The 19,182-nt window shown below is 46.9% G+C and overlaps 1 protein-coding gene across 1 annotated transcript; it reads left to right on the top strand.

Moving 5' to 3' along the window:
* The first annotated feature begins 6,375 nt into the window (after positions 1-6,375).
* LOC149363729 (leucine-rich repeat-containing protein 47-like) lies at positions 6,376-17,307 on the top strand. The gene is made up of 6 exons (XM_089573684.1): positions 6,376-7,802; positions 9,585-9,743; positions 12,008-12,124; positions 13,534-13,652; positions 15,859-15,961; positions 16,939-17,307. The coding sequence occupies exons 1-6, from the start codon at positions 6,969-6,971 to the stop codon at positions 17,212-17,214; spliced, it is 1,608 nt and encodes a 535-aa protein (XP_089429810.1). The 5' UTR covers positions 6,376-6,968; the 3' UTR covers positions 17,215-17,307.
* Positions 17,308-19,182: the final 1,875 nt, after the last annotated feature.

Genomic DNA, 19,182 nt, shown 5'->3' with positions numbered 1-19,182 from the left:
AGCCGGACGTTAACTTGATTTAATTAGGAAAATCAGCCGCACAGGGCAATAAATCGAAGCTTCTAAGAATGCTCAGAACGTGCAGATCGAGTTCCCGCGGCAAAAAGACGAGTTCAGATTCCTCTTCAGTGCACCTTTAAATTAAGTGGCGCTCATTCCCAGAGCTCACATATCTTCGTCGACTCGCAGGCCGCCTGTCGAGCTTACACAAGCTGTCGCGTCCCAAGGCATGTCGCATCCTGGGTCATCCTCTCCAACAAGACCATGCCATTACCTGTGTGTCCCCGGCCTCGAGGGCCTGGCTGGAAATAACAGGGCTAATACCCTAGCTCGCGATTATACTGCCACGTATCATTGTAATGTAAGTTCGTTCGCGCTCAAGGCCGCAGGAACGGAGCGTTACCATTTTTGTTCGTGACGCGAGAAGCCACCGGACTAATCTCGATTGATCACAGCCATGAAGAACTGCATCTACGTTTTTCCAGATTACTGTAGTTGATTTTGGCCGCCGCGGTGGCTCAGCGGTTATGGTGCTCGGCTGCTGACCCAAAAGGCGCGGGTTCGATCCCGGCCGCGGCGGCTAGAATTTCTTTGGAGGAGAAATTCTAGAGGCCCGTGTACTGTGCGATGTCAGTGCACGTGAAAGAACCCCAGGTGGTCGAAATTTCCGGAGCCCTTCACTACGGCGTCTCTCATAGCCTCAGTCGCTTTGGGACGTTAAACCCCATAAACCATAAACCATAAACCGTAGTTGATTTTGACCTGTTCTCTTGAAGTTTCCTTACCGGCTTTAAAGTGAGCGATGCAGCGAGCGGCGGGCATTCGTAGTTCGACGACTGACGAGCACGTTTGTTGCTTACGCCGCTGCCGTGCCGTTTAGTTGTTTTGCGGGTGCAAGTCAGCCCAAATAAAGAGCATCGTTTGCAAGTCTTGTTGCTGTCTTCCTGACCGCTGGACTGCCGTCACTACAACGTGACAATACTCACTGATGAGCGGGGCTTTCTCACCCTGAGCTCTACCCCCTATCCACCCTGGCCACTACGCCACATGCCTAGAAACACTGCGTCTCAACAAGCGCCTATACTTTCCACCCCACGAATACCCTTCCCCGGAAGACATGCCTTCTCCGGTTCCATAGCAGTTGTATTTACCTTCGATAATTACAGTTATTATCGACGCTTACAGCAGACGAAGGATATCTCTGCGAAAATGAACTGTCTTGTTTAAACAAGCCCTGCTAAATGCCACGTACACCCTGCCAATTTTTTACTGGTATCACGCGAGCATCATACGTTCGCTTAATCAGCGCCCTATGACGGAACGAATCGGCAAACTCGCTGAGACCAGCTCACGGTGGCCGTCGTACGTCTGGCTGTTCCAGGAGCTGCGCGCAGCCCCCGACCCTTTCCTTCGATCGTAATACTGCATACGCGCCGCCGATATTCAGGAGAAGCCACGTGCCGCCCATCTGCAAACAGTTTTACTCAGCGTTTCTAGAACGAACCTTGCGATCAATCTTTCGCTTGCTCTTGTGTTTGCAGTTGTATGCGGATATGGCTGTGACCCACGATTTTGATAAGCGGGAGCAGGGACGGATTACGAAAAATGTGGGCCCTGGGCTAATGCGCATGTAGGCCCTTCCTCCCTTTCCCTTTACTGACCCCCCGCCCCCTGCTACACTACTGGAATATATCCAATCTCTCATTTTAATTCCACCAAATTTAAAAAAGCGAAGTGCGATTAACGGGATTCATGCAACAGTAACGCATTAGCATTAGTTTTACAGCGCACAAAACACTATGTGACTCTTGGAACGCGCGACACGTGTCCGTCCGTGGCCGAGCGCCGAACTATAGTGTACTGGAATATAGGGTAGTGTGTTCAGGCGCCGCCGCTCACCATGCATTGGCGTGTCACGGCGCGCGTCGAAAGTGCGGCGGCGCTGCTGGCGCTGCTGTAGCATGGGCTGTCGGGAAAAGGCGAGCTTTTCGTTGTCGTCTGCTAGTCAGTGACGCGTACGCGTGCATTGACGCGGTTGCGTGGTACGCGGCTCACAGAAAGTTTTTCATGTGATCCCTTTCTCGTGCTATAATTGCCGCTGGCCGTCCAACAGTGAAGAAATGCCGAATCGTCAGCGGCAACGGCACTGCTTTACACCTGTGTGCACAACAGGCTACCATTGGACCAAGGGTGAGCAGCCGTCGCTTTTCGCTGTTCCAAAAGATGAAGCGCGCAGGAAGATCTGTGAGCGGAATTTGCACCGGAAAGACAAGACCCTGTATGAAACGTACTCGGTATGAAAACTGCACTTCGAGCCATCGTGCATTCTCAGAGATTAATTTCACGTTATAAACGGAGCTAGGAGTCCGCATACCACGCGGGAAACCAGAGTTGACGCCGGACGCCGTGCCGACGTTGCTTCCCAATAACCCGAGCTACTTGTCATTTTTTTGTCAAGGGCATCAAACAGTCGCGAGAGGCAGGGCGAAAAGGAAAAACTGCATGCGAAAATCAGACGATGTTCTAAGTATGCCACCGCGGCCGTCTGATCATGAATTGGTCACGATTTCGAGGTCGCGTTTCCTGCTCGCTGCAGTATGCACAATAGTTTGTTCATTACCCTTGTGTTCAAACTTTCCTCGGCAGCAGTACCCGCTGTAAGTTCTCTGCGCCTGTACACAATGCAGCTATTGGAAAAGAATTTGGAGCTGCTTTTCCGCAATTTTGTCTGTTTTGAGGCCGTCTGCTAGTCACTGCTCTTTTTTTTTCTTCCGTGTGCGACTTGTCCTATCGCAATTAATTTCATTTGTCGTGCATGTACAATGACAAACATTTACAGGACACGTTATTGAAGTGTTGGCTTTTGAAAGGACCAAAAATACTCTGTGCGATGTACAGAACGCACCGCCGCGTATCGGGAGGAGTGCATGCAGTGACAGCCCATGCTCTGGTGGCGCCATCTCGTGGCTTTCGACATCAACAGCGACAGCCGCGAGTCCTCCCTGAACACACTAATTCTAGTACACTATAGCCGAACGCCACGGAAGGCCACGTGGGCCGACCGACAACTTGCGGGGCTTCATTGCAGCTCGCGTCGCCTCCTCTCCTCTTTCAGTGACGCCGTACACACGCCGATCGACAGACGGGTTTTCGTTTGTAGCACTGTTTTAATGCTAACGCATCGAAAAAAAAGCAGGCTGAGCTAGCTTCCTTGCTTCCTACAGCCGAGCTGCGTATACTCCGGCAGCGACTAGGAAATAGAAACGCTCGTTAATTAGTGCCCCGACAGGGTAATATTAAAGGTTATTAAAATTATTTTGATTACGCGATAAACTTTTTACTACCCTCGTGGGTCACATTTGAATAGAAAAAATCAAGTCCTGGCTCAGTGGTTAGCGTGCTTAGCTGCTGAGCCGAGTACCGGAGTTCAAACCCAGCCCAACGGTGGCTGCGTTTTCATGGAGGCGAAATGCGAAAAGGCGCCCGTGTGCTGTGCGATGTCAGAGCTGGTTGAACGGGGCGGGGGGATTGACAGGAAACCACGAAAACCCTTCCACAATCCGTAAGCGAACGCACATCGCTTCCTAAGCAAAAGGGGCCCTGCCGGGGTGGCGGGGGATTCCTATTTTTGCAGCTCGACAAGCTCTCACCAATTGATTCGGCTAAACGAAGTTACATCAGGTGGGGGCTCGTCTCCTCGTTCTCGTTTTCTCGCTTCGTACGTGTCGCTCAGTTCCATTGTCCGTGGTTCCTATACTAAGCAGGTTAGAATAAATGGCCCCCCTCTCCTACTGCCGCAGGTGAGGCCCTGCGCTGCAGACCCCTTAGAGCCCCCCCCCCCCTTAATCCATCTCTGAGGGAGATCAAAAATGCCAGGTAGTGCGGTAATCGAAGGAAAGGGTCGGGGGCAGCGCGCAGCTCCTGACACAGCCTAGCAGACGACGGCTGCCATGGCCTGGGTATAGTATAGCCTGGGCTTCGGGCGCATGCGGCAACTCTCGGGTAGTTTGCCAACTCGTTCCGTCATACATGGTTAGCAAAAAAACACCCAAAAGGGAGTAAATGGCCTGTCCTCTAACGCACACCCAAAATGAGTTTTTTTTTACTCTATATGTATGGTGTTTTTTATTTACTCCCTTATATAAGAGAGTTATTTTGGAGTATAAGGGAGTAATTTTCTTACTATACCCACAGAAATGTAGCCCAAGAATGGCGTCATGTTAATTTGTCCTCATTCAGGCTCATTCTTACAGCAGTGACAGCGGCGGAAACGGGCAGTAGCTTTGAGGGCCGCCGGCAACCGAACTTGGGAAACTGCGCTGCCCTAATGTGACCCCGCGTCACGCATTCTGTTCGCCGTCTGCAAGCCCAGCGGCGGCGTAGGCGGCATGAGTCGTCTGCTTGTCGTCTGCTTTTGCTGTACGAGCTCGTTTGATTGGCCATGTTCGTAAGTAAAGGGATGTAACATTATAATCAATAGTTGAAAACTCAAAATGAGTGGCTGGGTAGGTTTCATATGATCATGCACCTCGAAATAGCTGACTAAGAACCAGGGCAGAAAAGTTGAAAACACCCCTGATAGTAGTTTGGAATGGCAGTGTTTGCTTTCATATTCACTTCATTTAGGCTTGTCTTTTCAATATGACTGAGGAAAAATGTACCCTCATGAGCTATGAAAAATGTACCCTCATGAGCTCAATCAAGAGCTCAGCGTTGACACTATGTTCTATCAAAGTTCCATGTTCATGCAACACAATCTGCTGCAACACATCGCGAGAACCACACTGAAAGAAAGCCTGTTAGAATTAGGCCTAAGCGAGGGCTGTAATGGGGTGGCGACACTAACAAAGGAAAGTCAGGTATGGTTAGAGCACTGAGGGCTTCACAGCGGCAATTCAGTTATGTAGCGTACTGTAGCGGAAAACGGCGACAAGCCGACATCTTGTACCGCGGCAGGCGCCCGTGAAGGAGAAGTGAGCAGGTATCCAGCGACGATGGTAACCAAGCGGTCTTCTCTCACCGCCATTATCAGACGACTGACCAGAAGCAGACGAGACGCTAGTGGCGGGGCAGATTGCACAAAATGGTGTTTTTTACTCCATTTCGGCACTGGTGGAGTATTTGGTACAATTAACTCCCTTTTAAACCGGAGTAAATTCAGGTAAATCCTCATTTTTACTCCATTATTCCGTCATGGGAGTAAAATGGAGGACCGTCCACCTTTTTACTTCACACTCCTGGAGTAAATGTTTTCACAGATGGAGTTAAAAGGGTGGCCTCCACCATTTATACTCCCTTTTGGGTTTATTTTTGTTTACAGTGTAGGGCACTGATCAAGCGAACGCTCGATGCTCGCGTGATACCGTTAATAAATTGGAAGGGTGTGCATCATCTGCACATAGTGGCGGGGATTACTGTCAAGACTAAATGACAGGACGTCTTCAAAATGAACGTTTCCCATGTTTACAGCCGGCCATCAAAGGACGCGGTGAGAAGACGTGCTTGCGTGAGCGGGAAGTCAGCGGTGTTTGGACAAGAGGGACATAGCACGGACGACGTGCACGTGGATAGCCACGCCCCACGACGTGGTGAGACCAGAGGCGCCGGTGAAGAGATTAGCGCGCCTGTCGCGCTGTCTCTTAGCCCTCCGTTTGCCGGGCGGATCGAGGATCGGCAATAAAAATTTATTTTAGAAAGCCGGGAGAAAAGTAGCTAGCGCTTATAGGTGGTGTGGTAAGAGGCCGTCGTAATGCCTCACCACAGACGGCGTTGGTGCTACAGCCTAGGCTGCAATAATTGAAATTGAAGACTGCGGAAAAAGTGAGAAATGCGAGGGTCTAGTCCAGGTACCCCAAGAACCCACGAGAAAGCCGCCGCGCAGGCTCATTCTGATTTCGTTTACTGATGTGATTGGCTCGCGGAGTAATAATTCAGGGGGCACTTTGGCTCTCTAAAGTGCTGCAAGGCGAAAGCGTTTCGTGGCCACTGTTTGTTTTTATTTACTTTTTATTTTTCATCTTTTGTTTTTTATTTTTATTTTGTTTTTATTTTTGTTTATTTTCTTATTTTTTATTTTCCTTTTCTTGACTTTACTCCTTTTATTTTATTTATGAAGCCCATGCATTCACAAGATGCGCCTTTATTCATGCTGGAACCTTGAGCCTTTTAAGCAGTGACGCCGAAAGGCGGACGAATCTGCCGACGCGTCTGTCGACACTCCTGCCGACGCGTCTGCCGACACGGCTGCCGACGCGTCTGTCGATACGGCTGCCGACGCGTCTGTCGACACGGCTGCCGATGCGTCTGTCGACACTCCTGCCGACGCGTCTGTCGACACGGCTGCCGACGCGTCTGCTAACGACAGTATGAGGCATTAAAGGCTTTCGCCTTAATACAGGACGCTGCGGACCGTGGACCAGCATTACCAACTTCTGTAATTTAATTGAAAAATTTAAGGATTTAAGAGCTACAATGGCAGCAGTAAGTACGTGGAGTACAGAGGGCTCGCGTTTTCTCGCCGTCAGTGCGCTAGCGCTTCGCTTTCGGTTTCGTTCTTAAATGTTCAGTCTGGACCAACATGTGTCTCGTCCAGTATCAGGGTGCCGTTCCATATCGCCGTTACAGTGTTCTAGAAAGCTTCTAGGACACTGTACCACAGCGTCCGTCAGCGCTCACGTGTGCATCCTTCAGCTGATTTCATTGCTTGAGCAGCAGCGCCCTGCGCTTAAAAGTTAAACAACGGGGAGATCTTGTAGTCGAGAGATGAAAATTCTGGCATGCTTGAAAAATAACCGTCCATTTCTTTAACGCATACAGGTGAAACGACGTGTACGAAAATATACAAAACTTCCTTTAAACACGCAGCACGTGCCAGCATATGCGCGCGCAGTCAAGCTTCTATTTTCAAATTACTCGCGCTACTCGTATGTCAGCAGGTAGGTCAGCAACTCTGAGTGTCATCACTAAAAATGGCGCCCGCGTGGCAAGAAGTAGACCACGCTCGAATTGAAAAACGATGCGAACTCGTGTTGACTGGCGCGGCAATCTCCAAAAGAATCGAGGAAGATTCTTTTGATGTTTCCGTATATTCCCTTACGCATCTCAACTTTTTAGAAGTAAGTCACACATGTCTCACGGCGTTGCCCGTTGGCATTGCTCGCCTCGTCAACCTCAGCCGGCTTGTGCTGAGTGGGAACCAACTCGCAAAGTTGCCTCCTGACCTGGGTAAGCTCCGGCATTTGAAATTTCTGGACGTCTCGAACAACGTTATCGAGGAGCTGCCTGTCGAATTCTCCAACCTGCAAGAGTTGCAGAGTCTCATCGTGTGCAATAACCGGCTGACGGCGTTCCCTGAAGAGTTCAGCCGGTTGACGCGCTTGATTGTGCTCAACTTCTCCAGGAACCAGTTGGAAGAGTTTCCGTCGTTTCTTTCCGGGGAGGTGCGGTTCGAGCAGCTGTCCGAGCTCGTGGCGAGCAACAACCGCATCGAAACGCTGCCGACCAAGTTGTCGTACGCTCTTCCGTCGCTCAAGTTGTTCGACCTCGCTGGCAACTTGGTGAAGCAGGTCCCTGGCGAAATTGGAGACATCAGCAAATTGAAGGAAATACAGCTGAGAGATAACCCGCTGAATGACAAGCGTCTCAAGAAGTTGGTCGAGCAATGCCACCACAAGCAAGTTTTGGAGTACATCAAAAGTCACGGCCCCCGAGACACTTCAGCGAAGAGCTCGGGACAGGACAAGTCTGGATCTGCCAAAAAAGGAAAGAAGAAGGGAGCTGTCGCCTCCGTGGACGTCCAGGAGGTGAGTATTGACTGTCATGCTTGTACAGTACCCGCATGACTGCTTCGGAAGTCGCTCGTTGTAGTACCTCCGTGCTGGTTATCGGTGAACAATCATGTTAATCATTTTAAACGAGATGCGAAATTCTTGTGACGAACATCTTGATATACGTGACGTTTAAAACTCGTGCAATGTCTCACAGGTTTCGAAATGTGCTGGCTTACTCATTCTGGGGCTTGCATCATTCTCTGTAGCATACAATCCTGTCATGTTCACTAGCTTGTTTCGCTCAGGAACTGTCATTGCACCCTGACCTCTGTTAGTGTGCACGTGGTCTAAATTGTTTTCCTTTTCTTTTTTTTTTATCATGTCACTTTGGTCATTGCTGCAAAAGCACCTAGCTCCACAAGCATCATGGCTGGTTTTTTTCAGTCCCCATTAAAACCTTTCTTTTCTGGCCGATACACCCAGGCTCATGCTTAAAATTATGTAGCTCAAAGCAGATGGTACATGACGGAAGCCAACAGCCACAGAAACCAAGGAGCATAGGGCCTTTTTTTTTTCTATTCATCAATCTGATATGGATACGGTAATTGTTATTATTGTTTTTTAAGATAACTGATTAGAAAGCAGAAGAAAAACCAACCGCTTGACTGCTGAGCCTGAAGACGCAAGTTCAATCCCTACCAAGGTGACTGCGTTTCAGTGGAGGCAAAACGCGAGGCGCCCGTGTACTGTGCAATGTCAGTGCACGTTAAAGGGCCTCTTGCGGTCAAAATTAATCTGGAGCCCTTCACTACGGCATCCCTCATCACCCATGTCGCTTTGGAATGTTGAACCCCATATACCTTACCATGTGGTGCGACCGGGAAGAATAAAGCATAGGATGACAATATAAAGCACGTGGTTAGGTCAGATTGGTTTGATCATGCGGTGTGGGTTGAATAATACGTTGGAAGATTGGAGGAGAGAAGTTCATTGAAGGGAAGAGCACATGAGGACAGCCAATGAGGAGATGGATACAGCTGGTGAAGATAGATTTTTGGTTTATGATTTGAGGGGGTATAACGTCCCAAAGCAACTCAGGATATGAGGGTCGCTGGAAATTTCGACCACCCGGGGTTTTTTGATGTGCGCTGACATCACACTGAACACGGGCCTTTAGCATTTCGCCCCCATGAAAATGCAACCGCCGTGGCCGGGATTGAACCTGCGTCTTTCGGGTAAGCAGCAGAGCCTCACAACCACTGAGCCACTGCGGCAGCTGGAAGAGAGATCTTTGGGAAAAGAAGCTGTCATTGGGCACAGCTCAGAACTGAAAATAGTGGAGGACACTCATTAAAAACAGTGACCCCACATAGAGGTGTGGGGTAATGTGAAGAAGATAAGGGGGTTGGGTAGCTCAATATGAATTAGGTTGCATCCTTGATTGGGACACCTAAATTATGGTGGAAGAGCTATGTCAGATGTTTGTGTTCTGGCATTTTTGTGCTTAATAAATGATTGCAGGCAAAATAAGTTGGCCACAAGCATTCTTCTAACTATGCATATTTTTTTCTGTATAGCCTATTCAAGATGCAAGAAGGTTTGGTTGAAAATATTTTACTGAGGTATTGTCAAAATAAAACAACAGATAGGTTGTCTTAATCACCAAGGGCATGTATGGCTAATGCACCTAGCATCGGCACTCCAAGAAGCTGTGAGCATTGTGCTATCGCAGTATCGTTGACATGATATGCAGATCATATATTGCTCTGCTTTATTTAATCACCGCTCGGTTTCTCTCCCTCTTGGTGCCTGCAGGTGCAAAACTCCTTTGAAGTGCTACAGTTAAGCTCACAGGGCCCCGTAGTAATTGTCACTGAAGCAGTGCAGGAGGTGAGGCCCTACATCGTCTGCTGCATCATTCGGAATGTCTTCCTCGACCGAGACAACCGCCTGCGCAAGTTCTTGGCTCTGCAGGTGAGACTCATCACCGAGCTAAGCTGTTAGTTCAAGTCCCGTATTGACAGGAAGAGAGATGAAAAATTTTCAGGTGTTTCGAAGAATTCTTTTGGGCATCTCTAGTAATCTATTTCAGTGATATTTCTGCTTGGGAGCTTCAGTTCCAAACTTCAAGAGCAGCTCGCAGCATGTGGTATTGCTCATGGGCATATCCCTTGTGATGGAATGGGGCTTAGAGTTAAGGCCCTGCTGCCTCAAAATGCAGTGATGGCAGCGGTCTGTTGTGTGTACTGTGCCCGTGATGCATGTCACGCATTTAAAGCATATCATGCTATGTTGCATCCAGGAGTGACATTGTGGTTTCAAGGGGCCTGGGGTTGGGTGCCTGCTCGAAACGGTGGGCTTCAGAGTCAGGATAAAATACTGTTTATCTTCCCATCAGTGGTATAGTCATTAGCTTTGCATCTGTGTTATGTTTAAATAACTTGAATTTAATCTCTCAATTTCCTTATATAAATTCAGCTTTGCCTTAGTGGTAGAAAAACTGCCTTATTCGTGGGAGTTGCTGGGCTCATATCATGGTATACAGTCGGAATCAATATGAAGTGCAACATTTTGGGGCTAACCTACTCAGTTCACATTTGCATGGAGACTGAACGGAGTACATGTTGGAATTGCCACACCAGAAAAGAATTAATTCCTTTGGTCTACCCTTTCATATTGACTCTTCTTGTACCATTGGAAATATTTCTAAATGGTACAAGGGTCCGCTAGCTTGTGTTCGGCGTTGTTACGCCTGTCGCTTTTATGTGGTGCATGAAAAGCGTGGTGCAGTGCTGGAGTGCATTAATAATAGCATGTTGATGTGATGTCAGCCATTTTGTCAACATAGTAATTGATAGCATAATGAGCATATTTTAATGGCTTAACAAAAAGACAATCATGTGTTCATATGTTGTCAACAAATGGTAGCTCAGTGTCACATATACTGTTGTACCTATGTGATAAGTGCTTGATTCAAGTACAAGGATTCTTTTCATTGGCAGTGAAGTTACGGGAATGGTTTGGTTGTTTGTGAATTTGCTTTCATGATGTAAAACAACATTCAGCTTTGGTTACAACTAGAAGAGGAGAACTCCATGTGGTGGGGGGATATCGCAACATTTTTAGTATTTTAACATTTTTATTGCGGCGGAATTTTTGTGTAATAGACCTGCCGAGACGAGCTAGAATTCTTCTTATATAAGTGCCCTTACTGCATCTGTTGTATGTGATGACATGGCTCCTGTGGTATAGTCTGGTAATTTCAGCATTTACATATTATGCACTATATTCGTCCGAAAACACATGTATAAACACCCCTCTGCTTTAGTCACATCGTGTACTATAGATTTTTTTCAGTTATCACATTTAAAGCTGTTACGTCATTTTCAGTTTTCACCTATGCCTTGTGGGAGAGCACTGTAGCATAGTTTTCTGCACTGCGCTCTGCTCATACGTTGCCATAAGGAGTGTCTCGAAGTTTTTGATGTGTTTGCAGTACTCTTCCGGGGCATCACTCTTAGTAAGAAGTGCTCTGATAATGTCCAAAGCAGCAACAACTTGAGCATTGTCTTGTGGCCCAGTTTGCTCCACTGGATGTTTGTGCAGCCGTAGTCAGGTTCAGGATGAGCTACCTAACATATTTCATCTGTAGAGCTCATGGTTTTGGAATTATACTGCCAAACATCACCACCTGACCGCAGCGGTGGTCTGGTCATTCGAGCATCCGCCTCGCATGCCGGAGGTGTGGGGTTCAATCCCCAATGCCCCCGGGTACCCACCGGTGATACAGTGGGTACAAGCTTTCCCCTGGCTTGGTGCTCGGCTTCTTTAGGGGGAAAAGCTCGGGAAAATGGGTTGTTGACTCCACCTTGAGTAGAAAGAAAAACCTCTCTTTGGCCACAGATGCCCTTGAGCCATAAAAATTCATCATCATCATCAAACTTTGCCAGTTCCTGAAAGGTCTTCGAACTCTCGAATTGAAGTCCAGAAGGCAAATGCTTACTAATTAAAGCTCCTTTACTGTGTTCATACTTTTTTAAACATGCCTTTATTGTTGACAAAAGAAAATGCAGAATTTTGCCTGGAAGGTGAACCGGGACTGCAGTTATACTTTTCTATACTGCCCTCCTTTTTATTGTATGCAAGTTGTCTGTAGCTTGGCTTTCTATATTGTAGTACCATGCTGCGGACACAACGCCCACATTTTTTTCCTTATGTTTTTATCATTACATTTTCAGAATAAACTCCATGACACGATCTGTGTGAAGCGATCTGAGGCAACAATAGCGACACACGACCTTTCCAAAATAACCGGGAATGTCTACTATGATGCCATTGAGCCTGACAAGCTGAAGGTAAGTTACCATGGAAAATAGTGAAGCACCGTTTCAGCTCGCACTAGTGTCAGAGCTTTTACCAACTTTCTTTTTAATTTTTGAAACTAGGTAAAGTCTGTGAAGTTTAGATTCTCATGGGCAGAAGACGAGTATAATGTTATGTTTACTGAGAGATGGCTAAGAAGGATTGCCTTAACCCAACCCATGAGGTCACGAGAAAAATTAATTGGTCCAGTGTTTTTAAGTAAACTTCCATTTAGATGAACTTTGGTAAGAGGATTTTTCAGATAAGATAAACAGTGCAAGGGGGTCATTTGGTTGGTTTCCCACGAGAAGTTTTTAAAGTGCAAAGTGAATGCCAACCAAGTGGCTGAACACTGTGAGGCATGTGACCACAAGATGGACTTGGCGGAACTAATGTGCTCAGAGTTGAGCGAAACTTGTGCAGAAGGCTGCTGCTTGAGTCACGGTACATTCAGCATACATGGGGGAATGTGAATTACACCTTTTGTACCCTTCCCTCTTTCTCCACCCACGGGATAAGGTCAATGACCCGGTGGTTGACCATACGTGGTGAACGGTAACTTACCCGCAGTCACACCTTGATGAAGAAACCAAGTAGGTTTTGAAACGTTGTGTTATCTTATGAAGTTAACGTTCATTTCTCATTTAAATTTGCATTCCCAACCAGACAGTCCTCTGTTGAATGTTCTGTTTTGAATCCCATAGGATTCAGTGTAAAAAAGGATCCCCTTAAGGCGAACTGTTTTGCTTCTCCTTTGCTTGACGAACTTTCGCAGCAGCTGTGAATCTTGGTACAATGGGTACAAGCTTCCCCTGGTCAGGTGCTTGGCTTAATCAGGGTGAAGTGCTTGGGAAATGGGTCTTTGACCCCACCTTGAGTAGAAGCAAATACCTTGTGCCTTGGCGCTCTTTGGCCACCGACGCCCTTGTGTTCTAAAATTTCACTATCATCATCATGGCCGCCGTGGTGGCTCAGTGGTTGTGGTGCTCGGCTGCTGACCCAAAAGACGCGGGTTCGATCCCGGCCGCGGCGGCTGGAATTTCTTTGGAGGAGAAATTCTAGAGGCCCGTGTACTGTACGATGTCAGTGCACGTTAAAGAACCCCAGGTGATCGAAATTTCCGGAGCCCTCCACTACGGCGTCTCTCATAGCCTCAGTCGCTTTGGGACGTTAAACCCCATAAACCAAACCAACACTAGATGGCATAAAACGAACAGCATCATTATTGACCAGTTCCAGTGAAGAAGCTTGATTTAGGCATGCATGAGTTGTACAAGGAATTGGTTAGGACTTGAAGTCATGAAGCAACTGGACGGTAAGAAACAATGAAAGTGAGCAAATGCTTTTTCACTCGGGGCATTTGGGCAAATGCACTGAGGTTTGTGTGTTTCGTGCATGGCAGCTCGTACCGCTGGGAAGGAAGCAGGAAGTCACTGGACGGGAGCTGTATAGACAGATGACGGAGGAAGCAGATGCTCTGCGCAAGGAGAAGAAGCGCAGCACCTACCCAGGAATCTACAAGTGAGTGGTGTTCTCCTCTTCCACACATTCAGAGTTGCATGGCAGTGCACCCCACGCACTGCTGCATGTGCTTTGCTCATTGAACACGGATGGCAGTCTTTTTTTTTCTCCGAAAAGCCACAACGTATGAACATCAAAACGACATGTTCATAGGGCTGTCTGCTTCGCTGTGTAGCTTGTTTAATTTTTTGGTCGTTGTGCTGTGCCGTAGAATTGTGGAATAATCTTTTGTTAACAGCGTCAAGCGTTCTAAGAAAGGTCAGTTTTATTAAGCTGTTGTTAACAGTTCCATATTTTCTCGATATTAGTATCATTTTCTTTTTTGCTCAAATTGCATTTCAGCAGGATACTGATCACGTATGTTGACTTGAGAGTGCTGTCTGTTCTGTCGTTCACATTTGGACATCGCATCTTGTTTGTCTGTTGTCTTCATTTCTGTTCCAGCTCCTCTAACCCCCTAGCGGACTTGATTAGCCGGGCTCGTCGTAAGCCGAGTGTCATTTCTGTGTCCTGATGAGTCCAGCTTGTCGTGTGTTAGCTGGCACTCTGTGTCTGGTTTAAGACAAGTTGGGCTCATCTAAAGCATTTTCTTGGCTTTCCCATAGATGGCAGCACGGGTACTAAATGATGACTTTGGTACCATTTTCGAAAAAAGAATGTTTCTGTTAGGGGGTTAAGAGCCCAGGTGAACCTCACAGTATTGTTGAGTCAATTGAAAGGTCAGAGAAGGGGTCCAACACTTTGCGCTGTGCCACAGGACTTGCAGTATGCATTTATGAGCTGCTTTTTCTATTTGAATGCTTTTTACTGTGCACTATGATTTCTTCCTCTAATTTTTTTTTCACCATTGTCCCTTCCCCAGCCCATGATAGCAAACCAGGCACATATGAAGTAATTTTCTCTCTCTATCTGGTTAATGTCCCCAGTTTTTCTTTTCTCTGCTCTTTCTTTTTTTCTCTTTGTACATACATTTCATCACTTGCGTCTCTGCGCTCATATCCTTCCTGTTACCTTGTCACATCTCCTGTGACAACAAGGTTGTATGGACACAACGGATATGATGTTGGTATGCATTGTAAGTTGCAAGAAACTGTGAGAACACGAACCATTTTTTGAGTGGGTGTGGCGTGGGAAATGCAGCACATGGTGCTGTGCAACAATGAATGAGCAGATTATTGGCCCCAAGGTGTTTACTGTGAGGTCTTACTGCACCTAGTTGCCGGCAAATGTTTTAGGCTTCAGAGAGATATCATGCTATCAAATGGCTCAAAAATGCAGCTAGTATTTGAAGTCGCCACTTCCTTCCTGTCTTGCTGTTAAGTGACTTTAGTTCGATCATTGCTGTTTGTAATCATGCCAGACTTTGTTTATTCAGGGTCCACACTACTGCTCTAGACCAGCAAAGATGTTTACTACTACATATCCTACATACTTACAACTGCACGAAAAAACACGGGACACAAGGAAGAATTCACGACATGAGCGCAGAGTGTGGTTGCTGGATGAGGAGATACCTTTTCTACGCAATTATCTCTGCACGAGTAGGAAGTACGGAATGTTGGCCTGACCGGATGCCACCTGTTGGTTTTTCCTTGTGTTTGGGTTTTGTTTTGTTGAATGACTTGACAGTGCACGCGCCAAAGTTCGTGATTGTGGTGCGTTTGTTTCTATGCGTCTGTGCCCTGGGTTTTTTAAACGTTTGTAAGCACCTGATTCCTGAAATAAAAATTTAGTTGATAGTCTGCGCTCGTGTCGTGAATTCTTCCTTGTGTCCATGTTTTTTCGCGCAGTTGTAAGTATGAATCCCCACCAACTCGGTATGAATCCCCACCAACTCGCCCAGTTTTCCGTCCTTATTAACTACATATCCTAGTGCTTTTAGTAATCGTTGGTGTTGGTATGGCTTGAACAGTGTGGTCTGGTAATTTAAGCACTTGCCTATTACATGCATATTACATGCATGGGTTGGAAAAGAAACACCTGTGTGCTTTTCTGCTTTGGTCACACACCGTTTGCAAGCAATTTCTTTTCCGGTGTCGCATTTCGAGCCACTACACCATGTTTAAGTTTGCACACCACCTGCTGCAAAGGCTTCTGAGCCTATGCAACCATGACTTGAGCACAAGAATACACATCCTTCTTTTGTGTTGTTTGTTATTTTGTTGTTTTGATGCTTACTAAAACGGCTTCTAATCCTTCTTTTCAGGTACTTGTATCTGCTCAAGGACAAGGCCCTGTACCCCTTCTTGAGGGACGAGTCTAAAATGGTCATCTCTTTTCCACCAATGACAAACAGCGATGGCACTAGGGTACGTTCTCCTTTTTGATGTTTCGGCAGCCAGCTTTGAGGCTGTTTTTCTCGTTTTTATTTTGTACTTTGTTTCCATTGTGGAGCTTTTGTTCCTTTCATTCTTCGGGTATGCATGCGTAATGCCATTTAGTAATGTGTGACAATGTGATTAATGAGATCTTTGTTGTTAAAAGAAAAAAGATGTGAAGATCCTGCATGAGGTGTTCTTCAACTATCTTCTCTGTATGCTTCATCTCTGCATTCTTTTTTCAAGCACAAAAGTTTTATCTCCCACTTTGTCCAGAAATGGAGCTTGCTGGCTCAAAAATTTCTATTTTATATAATGTAAGCCTGATGGACAAAAAGCAGGGGTAAGTAATAAATAGTATATGAAAGAATACTCTCCTTTTAACTGCTGGTAAAGTGCTTGAATGTGTTGTCAGGTTCATGGCAGCATTGCTGCATGGGTAGTCTGCGCACTTCCGACTTTATTTTGATCTTCCTTTTAGGGAGCAGGGATGCAGTGTGTTTATGGCATTCAGGTTGCCACCATCCTCATATAAGTGTGTCAACGCTAGAATAAATGGCTTGGTTAGAGCTTCTTGCTTCACCCTAACGCCAGGTTTTATACCATCAGGACATAATGCCCTAAGAGTCGCAGCCCCGCCGCAGTGGCTCAGTGGTTACGACGCTCGGCTGCTGACCCGAAAGACGCGGGCTTGATCCCGGCTGCGGCGGCTGAATTTCGATGAAGGCGAAATTCTAGAGGCCCGTGTACTGTGCGATGTCAGTGCACGTTAAAGAAGCCCAGGTGGTCTAAATTTCCGGAGCCCTTCACTACGGAGTCCCTCATAGCCTGAGTCACTTTGGGACGTTAAACCCCAATAAACCTAAGAGTCGCTGTTGCTTGAATGTGCTGCACAAAACTTTCAGGCAGGCAGCTCAGGTATCTATGCTGAGCTTGCAACTGCAACCAAGTCTCCCGCTCTCATCCAGATCTGTGAGCAGACCCGGGACGTGTTTGCCGAGGTGACGGGCAACAACCTCACCTTCTGCAAGAAGGTGATGGACGCCCTGTTGGCGGACAGCCTTCAGCTCGGACTGGGCAGTGAAGAGGTCCTCTCGGAGAGCGGCGGCGATGGTGCCACCTGCCTCAGGCTTCAGCTGGGGAAGGTCAAGGTGGTCGACAGGGAAGGAAACCTGCGGGTCGTCTACCCTTCCAAGACTGATCTCGTCTTTCCGGGGATAGCCGTCGAGCAGCGGCCCGAGTGAAAATGTCGTTCCTGTTTGTACTTTCTTGCTAATGCTTCTCGAAGAAAAGAAAACAAACTTTTGTGTTGTCTTGGGAGGCCAAGAAGGCACGAAGATTTTAATTCATTTCTGCTGGCTTGCAGGTCGTATGAAAGCTGTCATACTGTCTGAAGGCCACAGAGTGGAAATATATATGGGGGGGGGGACACTCCTTTAGCATTGATGTGACCTTGAGCCTCAAATGGCACAATGGCCTTGCACACTGTGGGAGAGGTAGGGAGATGGGCCATTTAGTGTGCTTTGAGCTGACTGCACTTGCTTAAAGACATTAGTTAAAGCCTTATGACAAAAAGTAACATTATAAAAGGTGAGGGAGGTGTATGAGGTGATTTTCTGTTTGGCTGCCAAGTGTCACATGTGCTTTTCTCTTCCTGAGTAGCTTGAATTATCTGTGAAGTTACTGTGCTGCGCAAGAGAGCAGAGTTTTGCCTTCCTGCATATTATTGTTGGTCGCCAAGATCAAACGCACAAGGTTGTGCCACTTGTTAATGTTGATACAAACTATTTATTACCTGTGGAGAGAAGAAAGAAAGCTAAGGTGAGCTTCTTTAGTGGCACCACTTTTGCAGTAGAGCTGGGAAATTTTGTCCTTCACTTGCTTTCATTCACCTTCACATGTTAGCACAGCTGCATTTGGCCAGATATTCTTTGGGGATGGGATGCCAGTTTTTTCACTAGGGGTGGTAAGTGATCGCTTTCTTATTTCTTTTATGATAAAAAACGTTACCAGTCATTGGAGCTTGCAGAAATGGCTTTTGCAAGCTGTTTCTAGCGGCTTACAGATGACTGTGTTCGAGTATTAATTACTTGGCACTGAATTGGGAACAAACTTTGTTAAAAACACCCGTAAGGAGTGGTAATGAAAGGTGAAGGCATGTTGTAGCATCACCGCACACACTGGCATTTTATTGAAGAAGGGGTGGATTCTGCTACAGAGAGAATATCTGTGTATGCACACAAGAGCTGGCATAGTGCGAGTCTGTTGATCACTCTTCAGGCTTCGGTGGCGCCTCTAGTGAATGCGGCCGACGCACCACACTGTTGTGGGCTTTACTGCACGTACCTGCTGAAGACATTGAAGGTCGCTTAAGGCCAAGTTCACTGTGGGAGTAGAAGCATTCTACTGGCTTCTGCTTTAGCAGTGCACATGGCACATTTCTAATTGGAGAGATTGGGGTGTACCCTGTGCTGACATGGATATCGCTGCAGTGGTGAGACAGAAAGCATCTCAAGACCCGGTTTTCTCATGCGGTCGCCATCAACGGCACTTGACTTGCTTGTGGAAGTGTAATTGGCACATGGCCCCATTACAATGAAGCTCAGTTGTATTTGTCGCCATGTTCCTGCCAACACGTGCTGGCATGTGCAATGTGCTGAACGCGTCAATTTTCATGCAGGAAGTTCGTATTTGGCCTTTAAAGTGACCTCATAACTTTACTTTTGGCATGCCAAATGGGCTTTAATATTAGTGGTCTATTAGAAAGTTAGCTGAACAGCTTTGACAGAAACTTGCAGTAGGGCGTGCCGTTCTGCAGTTCATGTCGGCGCACTCAACGAGTGTTGCCACATAGATGCTGGCAAGCAGTGTGCGTGCCCGCAAGTTTTATTTCCATTCTGTCTTGTTTCACTGCTCTGGCAAATAGACGCACGTTGAGAGTGATATGCCAAAGAGATTACTCCAGATAAGGGAATCTAATTGGGACGCATTGTGTTGTTGTGTATGCTCTGTCTTACTGCATTGCAAAAATCGTAAAATTAGCTAGGCGGCTCTTCATTTATGCAACTGGTGGTCTCTCGTGTATTTACCTTGCTGTGGGTGTACCTGCCTTGTTACACAGGGTGGGTAAGAAGGCAGTTGTAAACATTGTGTCAGCACAAATTGCATTCAAATATCCAAAGGAAGCAGGTTACTGCAATTACCTGTGCAAT

Source organism: Amblyomma mixtum, chromosome 2, assembly GCF_055824585.1.
Source record: "Amblyomma mixtum isolate Tamu chromosome 2, ASM5582458v1, whole genome shotgun sequence".
NCBI classification, from domain to species: domain Eukaryota; kingdom Metazoa; phylum Arthropoda; class Arachnida; order Ixodida; family Ixodidae; genus Amblyomma; species Amblyomma mixtum.
Note: the sequence above shows the minus strand (reverse complement) of the source record. Positions and strands in the feature narration are given on the sequence as shown.